The following is a 15,923-nucleotide window of genomic DNA, read 5'->3' on the forward strand; positions in this document are numbered from 1 at the left end:
ACCAGCCAAACTGAAACTTCCACAGCTTTTGGCCAGTTGGCTGGTGTTCATTTAGAGCCGTGCATTATAACTACACTACTAAGGAGAATAATGACCATACGGCTGGCAGTGGCCGCGAGTGGGCCTGACGGGGAAATCAAAGTAAACAAAGGCGTCAAGAAACGCGCAGACAACGACCAGCTCGCGACATAACAACGCTGCTGCTTTTTAAAATTCAGTTCCACCCGCTGATTGCAAAAGTACGGCCACAGCTGCCCAGCGAGGTAGTTTAGTTTAGCAAAAGTCCGATATGATGCCTTGCTAACTCCAGGGGCTTCTTTCTCGAAGCTTTTGTTGTAGGCTACCCGCCATCCACTTATTTGCCCTACTAGGTAGCACGCACATATTAGCAGCTCTCTTGGCTTACACAGCCTCACAGCTAACATTAGCACCAATCACGTCAGCATTAAATAGTAGCTAAGAAACGAAGCCTACGTCAGTTGTTTAGCGAGTCATGAATCGCCCCAGTGCACTATACACTTCTGCTAAAAGAAGTGTAGTCCCCAACATCACAAGCATATCCATATGTACGAATGGCTAATAAAATCAACTGATACCCATTGCACTAGCTTTATTCACTTGCTACGCAGCTGCCTACTAGCGCTAATGCTAGCCAGAAACTACCGTCGTTGCCTGGTAGCCCTCTTTGCTAAGCTACACGGCTAGCTAAGCAGCAGCACAGATCTCTTAGAAATTGGTCTCCGAATCGACGTGTAAGCTTTCTACATGATGAAAAATGGATATTTATTTGAAAATACCTTTTGCAAGCGCAACAGTCGAGTTTTCGGTGTCAATGGTGTACAAAATCCCTTCATATCGGATCTCGGCCTTCGAGATCAGGCTAATTTTGCTGCCGATGTAAGGCGTCCCTCCACTCATGGTGTTCAATTTTAATGCCGCGGGGACACCTTAAGTTGGCAAAGAAAACGTTCTTCGGCAGGAAAAAGTTCTCCTCCGTCAAATCTGTGAACAATATTCCACTTATCTCCTCTCTTGAGCTCGCCTGGTGTTAACAACCTTACTCGTTCGTTCTCCCCTCGAGTTGCTACCACGACATGGCCGATTTCATTTTCCTCCGCATAAACTGCTTGGAATTCTGGGACGGTGAGCCCAGGGTTTCAAGGTATCGCGCTAAATTTCGAGATTTGGTGTTAGTTGGTGAGCTCACTGGTCCTTGGAAAGTCAAGTGCGTTGCATTTTATAGAAGTGGAATAGTTTGAAATCGTTGAATAGAATAGGTGCATGAGATCACTATATGTTGTATGTAGCCTCTGGCACTCCAATAATTCAAGCTGGTGAAAACATTACCATATTAAGAATGCTTCATGGGTAGTCCAGAGTAGACTAGGGTAGGCCTATTTTTATTAATCCACAGACGGAAATTAAGGTATCTGACAGTTGACAAATAGGCCTACTAACTAGATACAAAACATACTCACAAAGGAGTCGAACTTGCCCAAAGGTTGTCAACTCCTGACCCGCCAGGTTGGTGTGGGGGGAGTAATTAACCAGTGCTCTCCCACATCCTCCTCCATGACTGAGGTAGCCTACCTGAGCATAGCAAAGAGGTTGGATATATAATAAGAGAATCGAAACACGCTCACTCAATGCAAAAGCGTGTGCTCGAAATTTGGTCTCCTAAGGGGGCGTTGTCCCTCCTTCTTCTTCTCTTTTCGTGGTGTTTGCACAAGACGTGCGCTACCGCCATCTACAGCGCTAAGGGGACTCCATTTATTCTCTACCTCAAGACTCCGAAGGTCTCCTAATCGAAGGTCTCCTAAAGGGGCGTTCACCCGACGTAAAGTGGATACCGGAAAAGAACTCGCCTGCTTTATCTCACTCTCATAGTGCGTTTTAATATGCGACCTTGCCTCCTCCACTTGCCTCCTCCACTCGCTTCTCGTCATGATGACAAGACTGACAACAGCATTATATTTCAATATCTTGCAAAAGCTCATTTGTAAAGTCTTTTTCTCATTTGCAATTGGGATGGTGAATGAAAAACAGTCCCTCAAAAGTTGTTGTGGCGAGGCTGACAGCTGGGAAACTTTATCGTTTTCTCCACAGAGGAGGGGCCAGGAGGCGGGACGAGGAGACAAGCACAAGTGGAGGAGGCAAGGTCACATATTGGGATGCACCCTCATAGCATAGTAGGGCCTACCGACCCGTAGCACTGCTCCCTTTTGGACACCTTTGGGGGCTGCCCCCTTGCACTGAGGCATACATGCAATTTTGTTGTGTGCAGTTCGCATTTGTGTGCTGTGGAGTGCTGTGTCACAATGACAATGGGCAGTGGAGTTTCCCAGGGCTTTCAAACATGTGGCATACACTTGAGTACAGCAATCATCCACTTGCATCAGATACGCGCTCTCACACACAGGCCTGCACACAGGGGTGTCATTCAGGCCCAGGGGCGTCACTCAGGCACAGGGGTGTCATTCAGGCCCAGGGGTGTCATTCAGGCCCAGGGGCGTATAGTGTGAGTCACCAAGGGGCCCCCTTGTAATATAGGGTGGGCCCCCACATACATGCACGCACACACACACGCACACGCACGCCACGCACGCACGCACGCACACACACACACACACACACACACACACACACAAGGTAAGGTCCTAGACCTTGGGTGACCTTTGCAACAGTCAGAAGGCGGACATATTGTTGGACTGGGGTTTTGTTGTTCCTCCCCCAAGCAAACTTGTGTTTCTTAGATGCAATTTCATGCATTTCAGTCCATTTTAATCAACCAGGTGTCCGGCGTTTGAGGATGTTTTGTTTGTGCCCATAGACTTGCATTGCTACGCTTAATTTGGCTATACTGTTAAACTAGGCAATGCAAAAACATAGACAAACATGATATGCACATTGATGAATAATGCTTGGAAATACTGCAAATATGTGAAAGTCAAAAAAGGGTGGACTGTTCCTTTAATGAGGCTTTGCAGTTCAGCTTTCAATTTAACAGACAGGTTCCCAGACCATACAATGATGCCAACAGGTTCCCAGACCATACAATGATGCCATAAGTACCAGAATTAATATGAGTAATTGTATTAGAAATATGTATTACCACTTGTTGCCTCTAGGTGGCAATAGCAATTGATATTTGGTTAATTTCTGTGTTTGAAGGTCATTCACATTAGGCACGTTCAGGAGAGAAGACATGCAGTGTTCAGGTGATGAAGCTTCACCTTTTCTGACCGCAGTTTTAGGGTTTGGAATCCTAAAACGCGAGTTTGGAATGTGACTTCACCCGACCGTGTGCCTCTACATCCTATACTGGAGCATAGATCAGTGTTTCTCAACTGGTGGGTCGTGACCCAAAAGTGGGTCGCGGAGGGGTCATGGGTGGGTCGCGGAGCCGTGGTGTAAGAAAAAATCGTAATTCATTGATTCGCTTAAAAAAAAAAAAAATCCAACTTTTCCTGCAACAATTTACAACTTTTATTTTGATAGGCGATTGAACTGGTGTCATCTGTCGTCATAGATAAAATCAGAATGTTTATGCGAGACAGTAGCGTGCAACCAGTCATTCGAGTGTCGCTAAAAAAAATTGGGTCGCGACCGAAAGAGAGTGGAAAATGATGGGTCCCAAGACTGTTCCAGTTGAGAACCACTGGAGCATTGATAGCACCCTTGCTCCAGGGCTTGACATTAACTTTTTCGCCCACCGGTCACTGTGGCTAGTGGTTTTCCCGAGTCACTGGCCATTCAGATATTCCACTAGCCACAGATTTTATATTGCTTTTTTTTTTCTTTATCATGATTGTGTACGTCTAACTTCAGAAGATGTGATGCCAAAGCAAGATGATTTCTACAAGGAAGTATATCAAGCTCAGCTTTTCTTGAAATTAAATATAAACAATTCATACACAAGGGGCAAACAACAGAATATAGGGCAAGATGTGCATGTGATACCAAGGAACAAGCTGCCAGCCAAATTGGCTAGTAACACTGAAAGTATTACTAGCCAAAGGCAAGTTTTCCCAGCATTTGGCCAGTTGGCAGATGCCAGTGCCAAGCCCTGCCTTGCTGAAAGATAAAAGGGAGCTGGCCAACTATGGCCTTATATATAAAGGAGGGTCATTATAAAGTGCCTTTGAAGGTCCCAGCCATAACCACAAATTAATTTTCAAATGTATGTAAAACGAGGATGTTCTAAGCTTTTATTATAAATATATAAACCTTAAGACATGTACAGTGAGGAGAATAAGTAGGCCTATTTGATCCCTTACTGATTTTGTTGGTCTGCCCACCAATGAAGACATGATCATTCCATAATATTAATTATAAAAATGTATTCTAATATGGAGAGATAGAATATCAAAAAGACAAGACAAAAAGAAAATAACTTTGAAGAATATAGTTTTATTGATTTGTAGGCCTATTCCATTGAGCCAAATGGTAACATGTCTGTTTTCTGTTCTTTGGCCTTTAACCTAGACAACATGTTGGCTACCTAACCACTTAATTTATTGATTGCTCAATATTTCTTTGTGGGTGTGGTCGTTTGTTCAAAACATGTCTGTCTGCCTCCCCTCTCTTCCCTCTTTCTCTCTCTCTCTCTCACACATACACACACACACAAGTCTTTCAAAAACTTTAAACAACAGCATAAAAATCGCATTGGCTTTGGAGGGATACAGCTGTCAAAGTAAGTCATCGAGACTATACTGTACTGTAGTGTAATGAACTGTACTGTACTCTACTGCACTGCAATGTAGTCTGCTGCACTGTACTGTAATATACCATACTGTCGGCCTATTCTATTCTAGTGTACCGTACTGTACTACACTCTACTCTACTCTAGTGTACTGTACTCTACTGAACTGTGCTCTTCTGTACTCTACTGTACTATACACTCTACTGTACTCTACTCTACTGTACTATACACTCTACTCTACTCTACTGTACTATACACTCTACTGTACTCTACTCTAGTGTACTCTACTCTACTCTACTACACTGAACTGTACTCAACTGTAACGTACTGCACTGTACTCTACTGTACTGTACTGTGCTGCACTGTACTGTATGCTACTGTACTATTGTACAACTATATAGGACTGAAACATGTACTATATAGGTGAACCATTACTCATTTTTAGGGATGCACGATGTCAAAATTTTTGTCCGATACCGATATCCGATTATGATATTGCGGTTTTGGCCGATAACCGATATGAACCGATACCGATGTTTTTTTCTTTCTTTTAAAAAAAAAAGAGATGACAATGATGCAAACAAACAGAATTTTTGAATGTCTTCTTATTTCCAAAAACACTTTTTAACTCCCTGTGATAATTAGATAAAAAATAAGCTTAGAGACAAAATAGAAGAAAAACAGTGAAAGTCATCGTCAAGTCCATTCTTTTAGAACCGTAACATATAAAAAAAAACATTGGCGTTAACATCGGCCCAGTTTTACCCATCAGACCGATGTCCAATGTGTTGAATATCGGCCGATATCGGCCGATACCGATACATCTGGCCGATACATCGTGCATCACTACTCATTTTCTTGATATGCAATGCATACATATAGTCCAGGAGGAAGGATGGCCTACCATGTTGAGACCTATGGTTCATGTTGTTTTGAAGTAGCAATTGAGGTACTGAATGATCACTGAGGTAACGGTAATACAACACAAGTAGGCTACTAGGTGAGGACTTGTTTGCAAATTCTGAAAAAAGAAATCCATTTACCTCTGTCTACTTACTGAACACCTACTTAGAAATCATTTTCACAAGACACACATTGAGTAATCTATAATAGGCCTACCATTCTTAAAGATGACTGAAATGCACTCAATATATGCACACTACCTGTGAAGATGTAGATTTTGGTGATGTTATGGGTTATTCACACATATGGAGAGGTCTTGTCCCTTACTCTATCTCATGCAAATAAAAATATCTATGTTATGGAAATTAGAGGATGGAGAAGCTGCTACTTTGGACACCTTGTTGCACTGACACCTCCCCATTCAGTATGCTGCTGAGTGAGCATTAGCAGAAGTCTATTCTCACCGTAGTCTAGAATTACATATACCCTAAAGAAACGCCATGCAAAGTCTGGTGCTTTTGTCACTTCCGTAACGGTAAAACCCTTAACAGACTCTACTGAAGTTGTTATCTTTTAATATAAACATTTAATCAAAACATAATGATGAAATTGATTCTACATTAGGGTGCATCAAATGCCCCCTATGAAAAGATATTGCCTTGGCCCTATAGTAAAAATGTTCTACACCCAGTAAAAACACACTGTGTAAAATATTTTGAAATTTGGATGAAGTCTACCGGGGCCACCAGCCCCATGAAAATAGAAAATAATGGTGATAGTCAGAATCTTGGAATAGAAATGGACATTTCGCTGCATAAAGCTACCCAATAAAAACATATTGCCTCAGCTGTGTGATAACAATGTTCTATGCACAGTAAAATCACTCTGTGTAAAATATGTTGAAATTTAGATGAATTCTACTGGGTCCACCAGGCCCATGTAAATACAAAATAATGTTGATGGTGATGGGCAACCTGGATTCCAAAGCTGAAGTCCAGTGCCACGTTTTAATAGAATATGTCCGCCTTCTGACTGTTGCAAAGATCACCCTACTTTTATTTTGATAGGCGATTGAAGTGGTGTCATCTGTCGTCATAGATAAAATCAGAATGTTTATGCGAGATAGTAGGTGCAACCAGTCATTCGAGTGTCGCTAAAAAAAATAGGGTCGCGACCGAATGAGAGTGGAAAATGGTGGGTCCCGAGACTGTTCCAGTTGAGAACCACTGGCATAGATGTTTTCCATACGTTTTAATACAACGTATTGTATTAAAACATATTCCAAATGACATACCTAGTTTTACCTTTCCAGTTAGGGCAATTGGGCAGGTAAAACCAGGTAATTTGAAATCTGTGGCACTGGATTGTAGCTTTTGAATCTAGGCTTCCCATTGTCTTAAAACAGAGGTGGACAAACCCTGTGACACATTTGCCCCTGTCAATATAATGAACCAGCTGATCCTAATTACCACTTAAGCCAGGTTGATGAGATAATTAGTGAAATCACCTGTATTGGGAGCACAAACAGAAGGAATATCTAAGCAGGGTGTGTATTCAGTCGATCCACTCAATCAGACTTCAGTCTCGGGACAGACTGATGGTCAAACTGCTATATTTAGGCAAAATTGCTGTTTTACAACACAATATCAATTCTTTGCTGCCTTGGACTACTGCTAGTATCAAGCAAGAGATTGCAAAGCTGTATGACTGTTATATTTGTATGTTTCACCTGTGGGCCTACAATTCATGGAGGAACATCTGTACTAAAGCTGTGAATGTTCCTTGGAATGACTAGGCTACAAAGCAGTCAATACAACTGTATTGAAGAGTGCCATTACTTCTTTATCCCATCGCCTGTGGTAGCATTTCACTTTACTCCATCAGATGAGTACCATAACTTACCTGAGAGGCCCTTGGCAATGAACTCTGGACCTAGTGATACCCATGACATACCTAGAAGTCACTTAAGTACAGGTTTTGGGAAGCCACTCTTTCCAACATCACATACAGTTTTATTGTATGTACTCTATTGAACTACTGCAGGGATTTCTTGAAAAAGGTATTAACAGCTACCTGTACAATCCTGTAGGCCCACAGGTGAAACACACAAAAGTCATACAGCAATATCTTGCTTGATACTAACAGTGGGTCAGCTGGTTCATTATATTGGCTATATTTGGAATACGTGGCACTGGACTTCAGCTTTGGAATCCAGATTGCCCATCACTATCACCATTGTTTTGTATTTTCATGGGCCTGGTGGACCCAGTAGAATTAATCTAAATTTCAACACATTTTACATAGAGTGATTTTACTGTGCATAGAACATTTTTATGTTTTTATTGGGTAGCTTGATGCACCAAAATGTCCATTTCTATTCAGGGCTGGACTAGGGGAGAAATAGGGGCCGGGCACTTTTGGATTTAAGGGCCCCCCCTCATTATTATTATTAGTGCCGGAGAACTGACTCAGCGGTGGGCCCCTATTTTCAGTAATGTAAAAAAAAACTAAAAAAAACCGGGGGCCCACGAGGGTGCAGGGCCCACTGGGAAATGCCTGCTATGCCAGATGGCCAATCCAGCCCTGTTTCTATCCAAGATTTTGACTATCACCATTATTTTCTATTTTCATGGGGCTGGTGGCCCCGGTAGACTTCATCCAAATTTCAAAATATTTTACACCGTGTGTTTTTACTGGGTGTAGAACATTTTTACTATAGGGCCAAGGCAATATCTTTTCATAGGGGGCATTTGATGCACCCTAGTGTGACTGTGTGTAGACATCCTGAAGAAAAAGTGGCAGGCAGCTATGTCGCTGATGGTGACAGACTACAAGTGGGAATCGTAGCTTGATTGATAATGTCGTAGGCTATGTGTATGAGCACTACTGAATCCGTGAACTAAATTGTTTTCTTTACAGTGGTTACGAACGGAATGCAGTGGAGATGCTGCAAAACAACTGGCTTTGACAGTAGAGAGAACAACTTCTAAGGTGCTGTTTCCACGTAGCAGGATATTTTTTTAGCAGGGTATTTTTTTATCCTGTTTAGGTGTAAACGCAACATGTGGATACAAATAAATCCTCCATTGTAACAAATGCGTTTCAGCCCCCTAAATAGGATGTTTTTTTTCTCCTGCTTTTTATACCTGGATCTTAAATATCTGCTACGTGGAAACGGAAGGCCAAAACCAATGCACCCAGGAGAAAAAAATATCCACATATAAAAATATCCAGCACCTAAAGCTTAACAGGGTTTTTTGTGTGTTTGTTTTATCCGCTACCTCGAGGGAAGATGGCACATGACCACAAAACAGACTATAACTCATGTTATAGCTCATATGAAGTAGGCCTACAATAGCTCTCCAGACAGATTACAAAACACTTTACGGTCACGTCAGTGTTTGACTTCCCTGGACAGCGACACAGCTTAACAGAATCAAAACTAGCTGGACAGGCTGTGCTGTACATTTGGACTCAGAACGGAGCGGTGCTGAAGCCGTTGTACGGTGCTGTTATGGTTCCGTTCTATGGACTTGTCACGCAGTCCAAACGCACAGCGGGCCAAACCAGGGGTGCGTCTCTCAACGGCGAAGTAGCTAATCAGTTAGCAATGTTGCATAGTAGATACTATAAAAGTTGCTAACTCTTGTGTCTCGAACGTTAGCACACAAAGTAACTACTGCTTGGAGTAATGTGCACTCTGAAGTAGTGGTGACTTTGAAAGTGAGGCGCCTCCTATCCGTATCTCGACAGTAAAGTTGAAGTACAGCTGGAGTAGAGCCATTGAGTCCAGACATCACCTCAGATCACCTGTAATTTGTGAAATATTTGGATTAGAAAGTAGTGGTTACTCCCAGAAATTCACTGGTTTACGTGTGAAGTACTCAAAAATTTTTGGCATGGTTGTCATTTCATAGCCTAGTGGTATTTACGCTGGCCTCCAATGGGAAGATGCGAGTCACGCGGGTTTGAATCCACTGTGCAGCATATTGACAACAACTCGTGAAATCGTGTTTTGGACCTTACAGTGTAACACATTTTCCCTTGGCTGCACGTGTGTGTTGGTAATGCACAAAATAAATTATCTATTTCTGCCAGATATTTCCAAAATTGTGGCACTGCACCCATGTGGATTCGAACCTGCGTGGCTTCTGTTTTCCCATTGGGATGCAAGCGTGAATACCACTAGGCATGAAATTCGTGAAATGAAATGATGAAGTAATGAAATTCGCGCCAAATTTTTTTAGGGATTTGACAGTTCAACAGGTGAATTTCCGGGAGGAACCACTACTTTATTATCCAAATATTTTACAAATTACACCTCGGAATGAAACAAAATCCAACCGGCATGCAGATAATACTGCATTATTGGTGCGGACGGTGTCAGATTGTAATGCCACGGCCGTGTTTTTTTCACCAAGAAATTACAAGGTGTGTTGTGGAGGAAACAGCTGAGTCATGGTGTCAGCGGTGACATCCAATCAAATGTGCTGGTGGTGGTTGTACACTATTGCTTTGTACTTCACGCACTGAATTTAGGAGGAAACAGCTGAATCATGAGTCAGCAAGACACATGTGGTTGTCATCCAATCAAAAGGGCTATTCATGCTTGTCTCTTGTTGCTTCTTTGGTCACACACTGCAATGACAAAGTAAGTAGCGGTGTGGACTCAGGAAAGTAGCCACACTACTTTTGGGCTTACTGTGGGAATGGTAAGGTTTCGAGAAATGCACGTATTTCGCCTTGAAGTAAGTAGATACGTTTAAAGTACATTTGTTGAAAGATGCTCGTTCCAGAAACGCACCCCAGTTTTGATTCCGTTAAGTGGTGTATCGCAGAACAGAGCGGGGCTGCAGCCGTTGTAAGGTGCTGGCATGGTTCTGTTCTACGGACTTGTAACGCAGTCCAAACGCACAGCGGGCCAAACCAGTTTTGATTCCGTTAAGAGGTAGTAGCTATCGCATTACGCGCCACCACAATATTGTCAACCTCAGTTGCAAACATGTTTCTACTAGCCTAAAATAAAGTGTTGAACCAGCCTTATGTTTACAGCTTTTTTTCTTTCTCCCCCAGGAAGTGATTCAGCGATGGACATCGTAGGTCTATTGGTCAAAATAAATAAATAGAAGATGTTTCTGATCTCGAAATTCCTGTGTCCGAGTGTGCTTTCTCAAGGTTTATGTGCCAGTCCTATTGCCACGTTCCAAAATGGACATACAGTCTGACCAAAAACCTCAAACAACCTCAAACAACAAATATACTTTTTTGATCCATTTTAAAAGAGGTGAATGATGATCCTTTAGTCCAGTGTTTCTCAACAGGGGTGCCGGGGCACCCTGGGGTGCCACGGGCCCCCTCAGGGGTGCCGCGGAAGCGTGGCTGATAACTAAATTATGTAATATAATACATATTTGTCTAAATTGATAAGTTAATGCTAGTCAGTGGAATCTTTCATCTGCCATTTACACACATTAAAGTAAATATAGGTCGCCCTAGTCAGCTGCAACTTCGAACGTAGGTCGTGTGACGTCTCCAAATGTGTTACTTTTCTAAGCTTGTGTGGTATTGGATGCGATGCCATGTTACGGCTTGTTGGTTTGGGGTGCCTTGAAATTTTTCATGAATTGAAAGGGTGCCTTGCCTAAAAAAAGGTTGAGAAACACTGCTTTAGACGCTCGTGTGACCAAAAATAGAAAATGTAACACAGACAAAGGTTGAAGTTTGAAAATGTTCAATGTTTACTTTGTAGTTAATTTATGTTACAAATACAAATCAGAGAAGGCCCCTAGCCATTCAACAAAAACTGAAAGGATGTCTGTAGCCTAAATAGCCTATATGTTCTGTGTAACAGCATGAACAGCAAGGTCAAAAGTGTTGCTCTCCCTGCGCAAGTGTTGCGGCCTTTGACCTGTAGGGGACATACTCGCCAAGTGAAAAAAAAAACAATAGCCCAAATAAAGTAATGGGTGCATCAGGTTTCCTAAATCAACAGGGATAACAGCCCCTGCAATCAACAGAAACAAACTACTAGAAATCCACAGACCTTGCCTGTGTTTCACAGGAAAAATGATAGGGCTCACAAGCACATTTGCCAACAGTCTCAATGTGACTATCACTGATTCTTGAGAAAGCGGCTAAAACATGTCTCAGCAATAAACTGCCAATTCTGTTGAAAATAAACTACATTTGAACAAACAAAATGAATCCAGGTAAAGACCCAGGGGTCTGTTACACAAATGTACAGTCGTTTGAAATACTCAAGTGTAATTGTATTACTTTTCATGGCTATAAACCTGTCCACACCCTGTAAAAACAGCTGTCCCAAGGACAGACATCATCATTTAAATTGACTTAAAATGTAAAAATCACTGATATTTACCTCCGCCAGGAGGTTATGTGATCGCCCGAATTTGTGTGTGTGTTCGTCACGCTGCTATTACATGGCCTGCCACAGGGCGCGCAAGGACCACTGAGGACGGCTCTGTGAGGAGGAGCCCTGAGCTGGCGTACCTTCACGCAGCCACACCGGGGCAGAGCATTGAAGTGAAATTCTTACCGCAGTCAAAATCGCTATCAAAAAGCAGCCTTAGCTACAGCCTCGCAGATCGTTTAAGTTCACAATGCTGTCACAAAACATTCATATGAAATGAAGCTCACAGAAAGGCGCGCGCGAATTGCGTTAGTCCGCGGTGATTTGCTGCTTCCCCAATCCCCGCGCACTGAAGCCACCAGCAGTACAAAACATTCCATAGACTAGTTCCTAGACTTCATAACGAATGAACGCTGGAGATGCGGCGAACAGTGATTTTCAATACGAAATAGCGAGCAGGCCCGGGTGCCGATCATCTGCCCGCAGCGCCAAGACCAACTCGCAATAACCCTCATGAACGGATTCCCAGGTAGGAGGAACTTCTCCAACAAGTGTAGTGCCGGGGTAGGCAATGATTCCGCTAGCTGTGAGTCGGCATGTCTCTCGCTAAGCAATTGCGTTTGTAGCACAACGTTGGTGTCACGATATTGAAACAGCTAGAAATGATACAAGTGGATTTACCTCTCAAAAGTTTGTTTAGCCTTGCGAAATAGCCCAAAACAATAACTGACACCCCACAACCATCCATGCACTGACACTGGATAAGGGGATTCTTCATTTCTGATTCAATAATTAAGTGAATGGCTCAAAGTAGCCCTACAGTATGTTGTCTTGTTATTACAAAAACATATATAGGACTATATATAGGCCTATTACTGCGCTCTGGGTTGGGGACCGCTGCACTGCTGTAGAATATGTAGGCCTACTATGGGTGTTGGCCAATGAAAATTGTGCTTTTAATTTTTTATTTTGTTTTAGATGGTAGCCTAATGAAAGGCATGCTGCCAATCATCAACAATGTGACTAATATGTCAGTGAGCATTGGCAAATCACAGAGGGCATAGGCTATAGCATGAACAATCACTTTGCCAATATAAAACAATCAAAGGTGAACTAAACAGTCAACAGAGGACATGGAAATGGTAAAAGAGACAGAGAGAACTGTAATTTGGTTACAACTTGACAGTTCAATTACCTGAACACAAATGCTATGTAGCCTATAGGCCTAAATGCATGAAACCACATCATGACTCTATACCTATGTCCAAAACGAACTGAACTTCCTTGGCGGAGGTCTGCGTTCTCTGAATGCATTTCTAGTATTGAATAATATCACCATGATGTGAAAGTCCATATTGAAGTGGTTCTGCAGGTATGCACATAGTGCGTGTAAAGCAATATTTATATTTAGCAATATTACTATTTTCTGATTGCTCAAAGTGTGTCCAGCATATTAGTCACCACCGTCAGATTTTTTAAAAAAGACAATAAAATCAGGTATGCACAAGGTCATTGTCATTACTTAAGACCCATTTTCAAACCTTTAGCTCTACTGAATACTTCACCATCACTGAAGCTCCTGTAAGTTTACTAATTTATCCCAATTTGTTAATTTGTTTGGACACTGGTACTGTCCCAACCATAAACTGTCAACACCGTCGGGGGTTTTAATAGTATTATGTTGCATTAATGTTAATTATATATACTTTTTCAGAAGCGGCATGAAGCCCCTAAGAAACAGAGCGAAAACGAAATGGCTAATGTGAGCTAAAAATGCATTCTATGTAAAAGAGTGTTTTTTGTCTCACACCGTCAGATGTCACCACCGTCAGATTTTGTTCCTCATCATCATTGTTTGCTCATCATCTTGTTCCATATTTTACTAAATTGTGCTGGTTAATGAAACATTACCAGACATGTTAGTAATAATTGTGACCCAAACTTATACTCCAGCCTCCACTGAGGTGCATTTGGAGGGTTTTTTGTCACAAAACCTGACGGTGGTGACATCTGATGTAGTTCAAAAAAAGAGAAGGGTCCAGCTGCAGTAAAACAGTTCCACCCTTAATGCAAGCACGCCCATGGGCGTTCCCGGCATTTGCCGTATTGGCCAATCGTGAAGGGATACTGCATGATGTCATTTTCAAGGCCATTTCCGGATGAAGGCTCCATGTTTTCAAAGATATCCCGTGCAAATTGTTATCTTCCAGAGAAACGTTTCACTGAACATTCCACTGACATAATATTCTCAACAATTTATGTAAGACCGCGTCGGGGTCTAAAGATTCTCTCTGTCGTGCTGCTATTCCACGGTAGCGACCTTCTCGCCGAACGTTAAACCTTACTTATTATATGGTTGTGACGTCATCTGTCGAATGCTCCATTCATTTCAACGGGGCTCCCCAACGTTCGGACGTCTGTTATTTTTCGATAACGGACGGGTTGGTCTATAACAGACCGCTGTCAATGGCAACAAGACTTTTCACTGCTAAAGCGACTTTTCAACAAGACTCTAATCAGCTGTTGTGATAGACAGCACCCGTTGTCCTGGCTACCGCTGTCAATGGCAACAAGACGTTCACTGCTAAAGCCACTGGCTTGTATACAAGTCAGTGGCTAAAGCGAATGTTTCATATCACTCCGCAGGGGGTCCGGTCTTTTGTCACTCTAATCAGCTGCTGTGATAGACAACACCTGTTGTCCTGGCTAGCCTACCTAGCTGTTGCCTAGCGGTGTTCCACAACGGCACTGTTTTGTTTTGCGCAGCAACAATCTTAACATTAAATAGGTCTAAAGAAATGTCCCCGCATGTGTGAATCATTTAAGTATATCCATATAATAAGCGGGTTAACTTTCGGCGAGTCGGTCGCTTTGTGGAATAGCAGCACTTCAGAGAGAACAAGACCCCTCCGCTCCGCGTCGGGGTCTAAAGATTCTCTCTGTCGTGCTGCTATTCCACAGTAGCGACCTTCTCGCCGAACGTTAACCCTTACTTAAAAAAACCTTTTAGGCGAGGTTGTTCACTTGGTAAGACATGATATAGGCTACTTAGAAAAGTTGTACGATGTACATCAGCAACACATTCCCGACTTTTTGAAGTAGTGTCACCTCACCAGTTATGTGGCCAGCTTGAAAAGAGCAGATATTAATGAAAAAATACATGAAATACCGGTAGTATTTGAAATAGCAATAGGCTATTTGTTTGTTTTATTGGAGAAAAACGATTTCTTCATTACCATAGGCCTACCATACTCCATGTCTGTCTATGATTTAGGAGTGACCACACCATTGAAGCTTACACTTTATCCAGGAGAGGTTCCAGATTGGCCTGTCTTAATTCAAAGGCCATCAGAAAACAGAGAAAACTTTTCCTATCATCATAACCAGTGTTTGTGCATACATAATCAGGGCCGCTGACAGCTTTGGCTTTGCCCAGGACAAAGTCATCTGAAAGGGCCCCCCACTCAATACATAGACTACATACAATGTAATGAGGACCCATTCCTGGACCCCTCGTCTCACTGGGCCCAGGTCAACGGACCCCTTTGTCCCCCCTGTCAGCTTCCCTGCATGTAGGCCACATACATTGCTGAAAGAAGTGAACGAGACAGGAATGAAATGTGAATTTATTTCTGTTTACTTTTACACTATGAAGTGTGAACGGTCACCTCTCCCTCTCCTCATATTCAGAGTGCATAAAAGAGCACTCAACTGTGTGGACTGTTGATAGCCTGTGTAGTACAGTAAAGTAGACTCCATTTTTTTGACAACAATCTATGGAACAGGGTTCACACAAAGTTTGAAATTGTGTTTTACCAGTCTCCAATGTGCAGTTTAACTAATAACTAAAAATAAGGCATTGGCATTAAATACAGACTGATACATACTATAAATACACTCACACAGACACCCAAACAGTGTGCAATAATAAGATTAAGATGTGAA

At 42.4% G+C, this 15,923-nt stretch overlaps 1 protein-coding gene across 2 annotated transcripts in view; it reads right to left on the reverse strand.

Moving 5' to 3' along the window:
- The window catches only part of lsm14ab (LSM14A mRNA processing body assembly factor b), a 21,919-nt gene extending 20,795 nt beyond the window's left edge, over nt 1-1,124 (reverse strand). For both annotated transcript variants that reach the window (XM_063192914.1, XM_063192913.1), the window contains exon 1: nt 798-1,124. In XM_063192914.1, coding sequence (XP_063048984.1) covers nt 798-918 — 121 coding nt within the window. In that variant the 5' untranslated portion in view covers nt 919-1,124. The remainder of the gene's footprint in view (nt 1-797) is intronic.
- Between the last annotated feature and the right edge of the window lie 14,799 nt (nt 1,125-15,923).

The sequence above is a fragment of the Engraulis encrasicolus genome, unplaced genomic scaffold, assembly GCF_034702125.1.
Source record: "Engraulis encrasicolus isolate BLACKSEA-1 unplaced genomic scaffold, IST_EnEncr_1.0 scaffold_26_np1212, whole genome shotgun sequence".
Classification (NCBI taxonomy): Eukaryota; Metazoa; Chordata; class Actinopteri; order Clupeiformes; family Engraulidae; genus Engraulis; species Engraulis encrasicolus.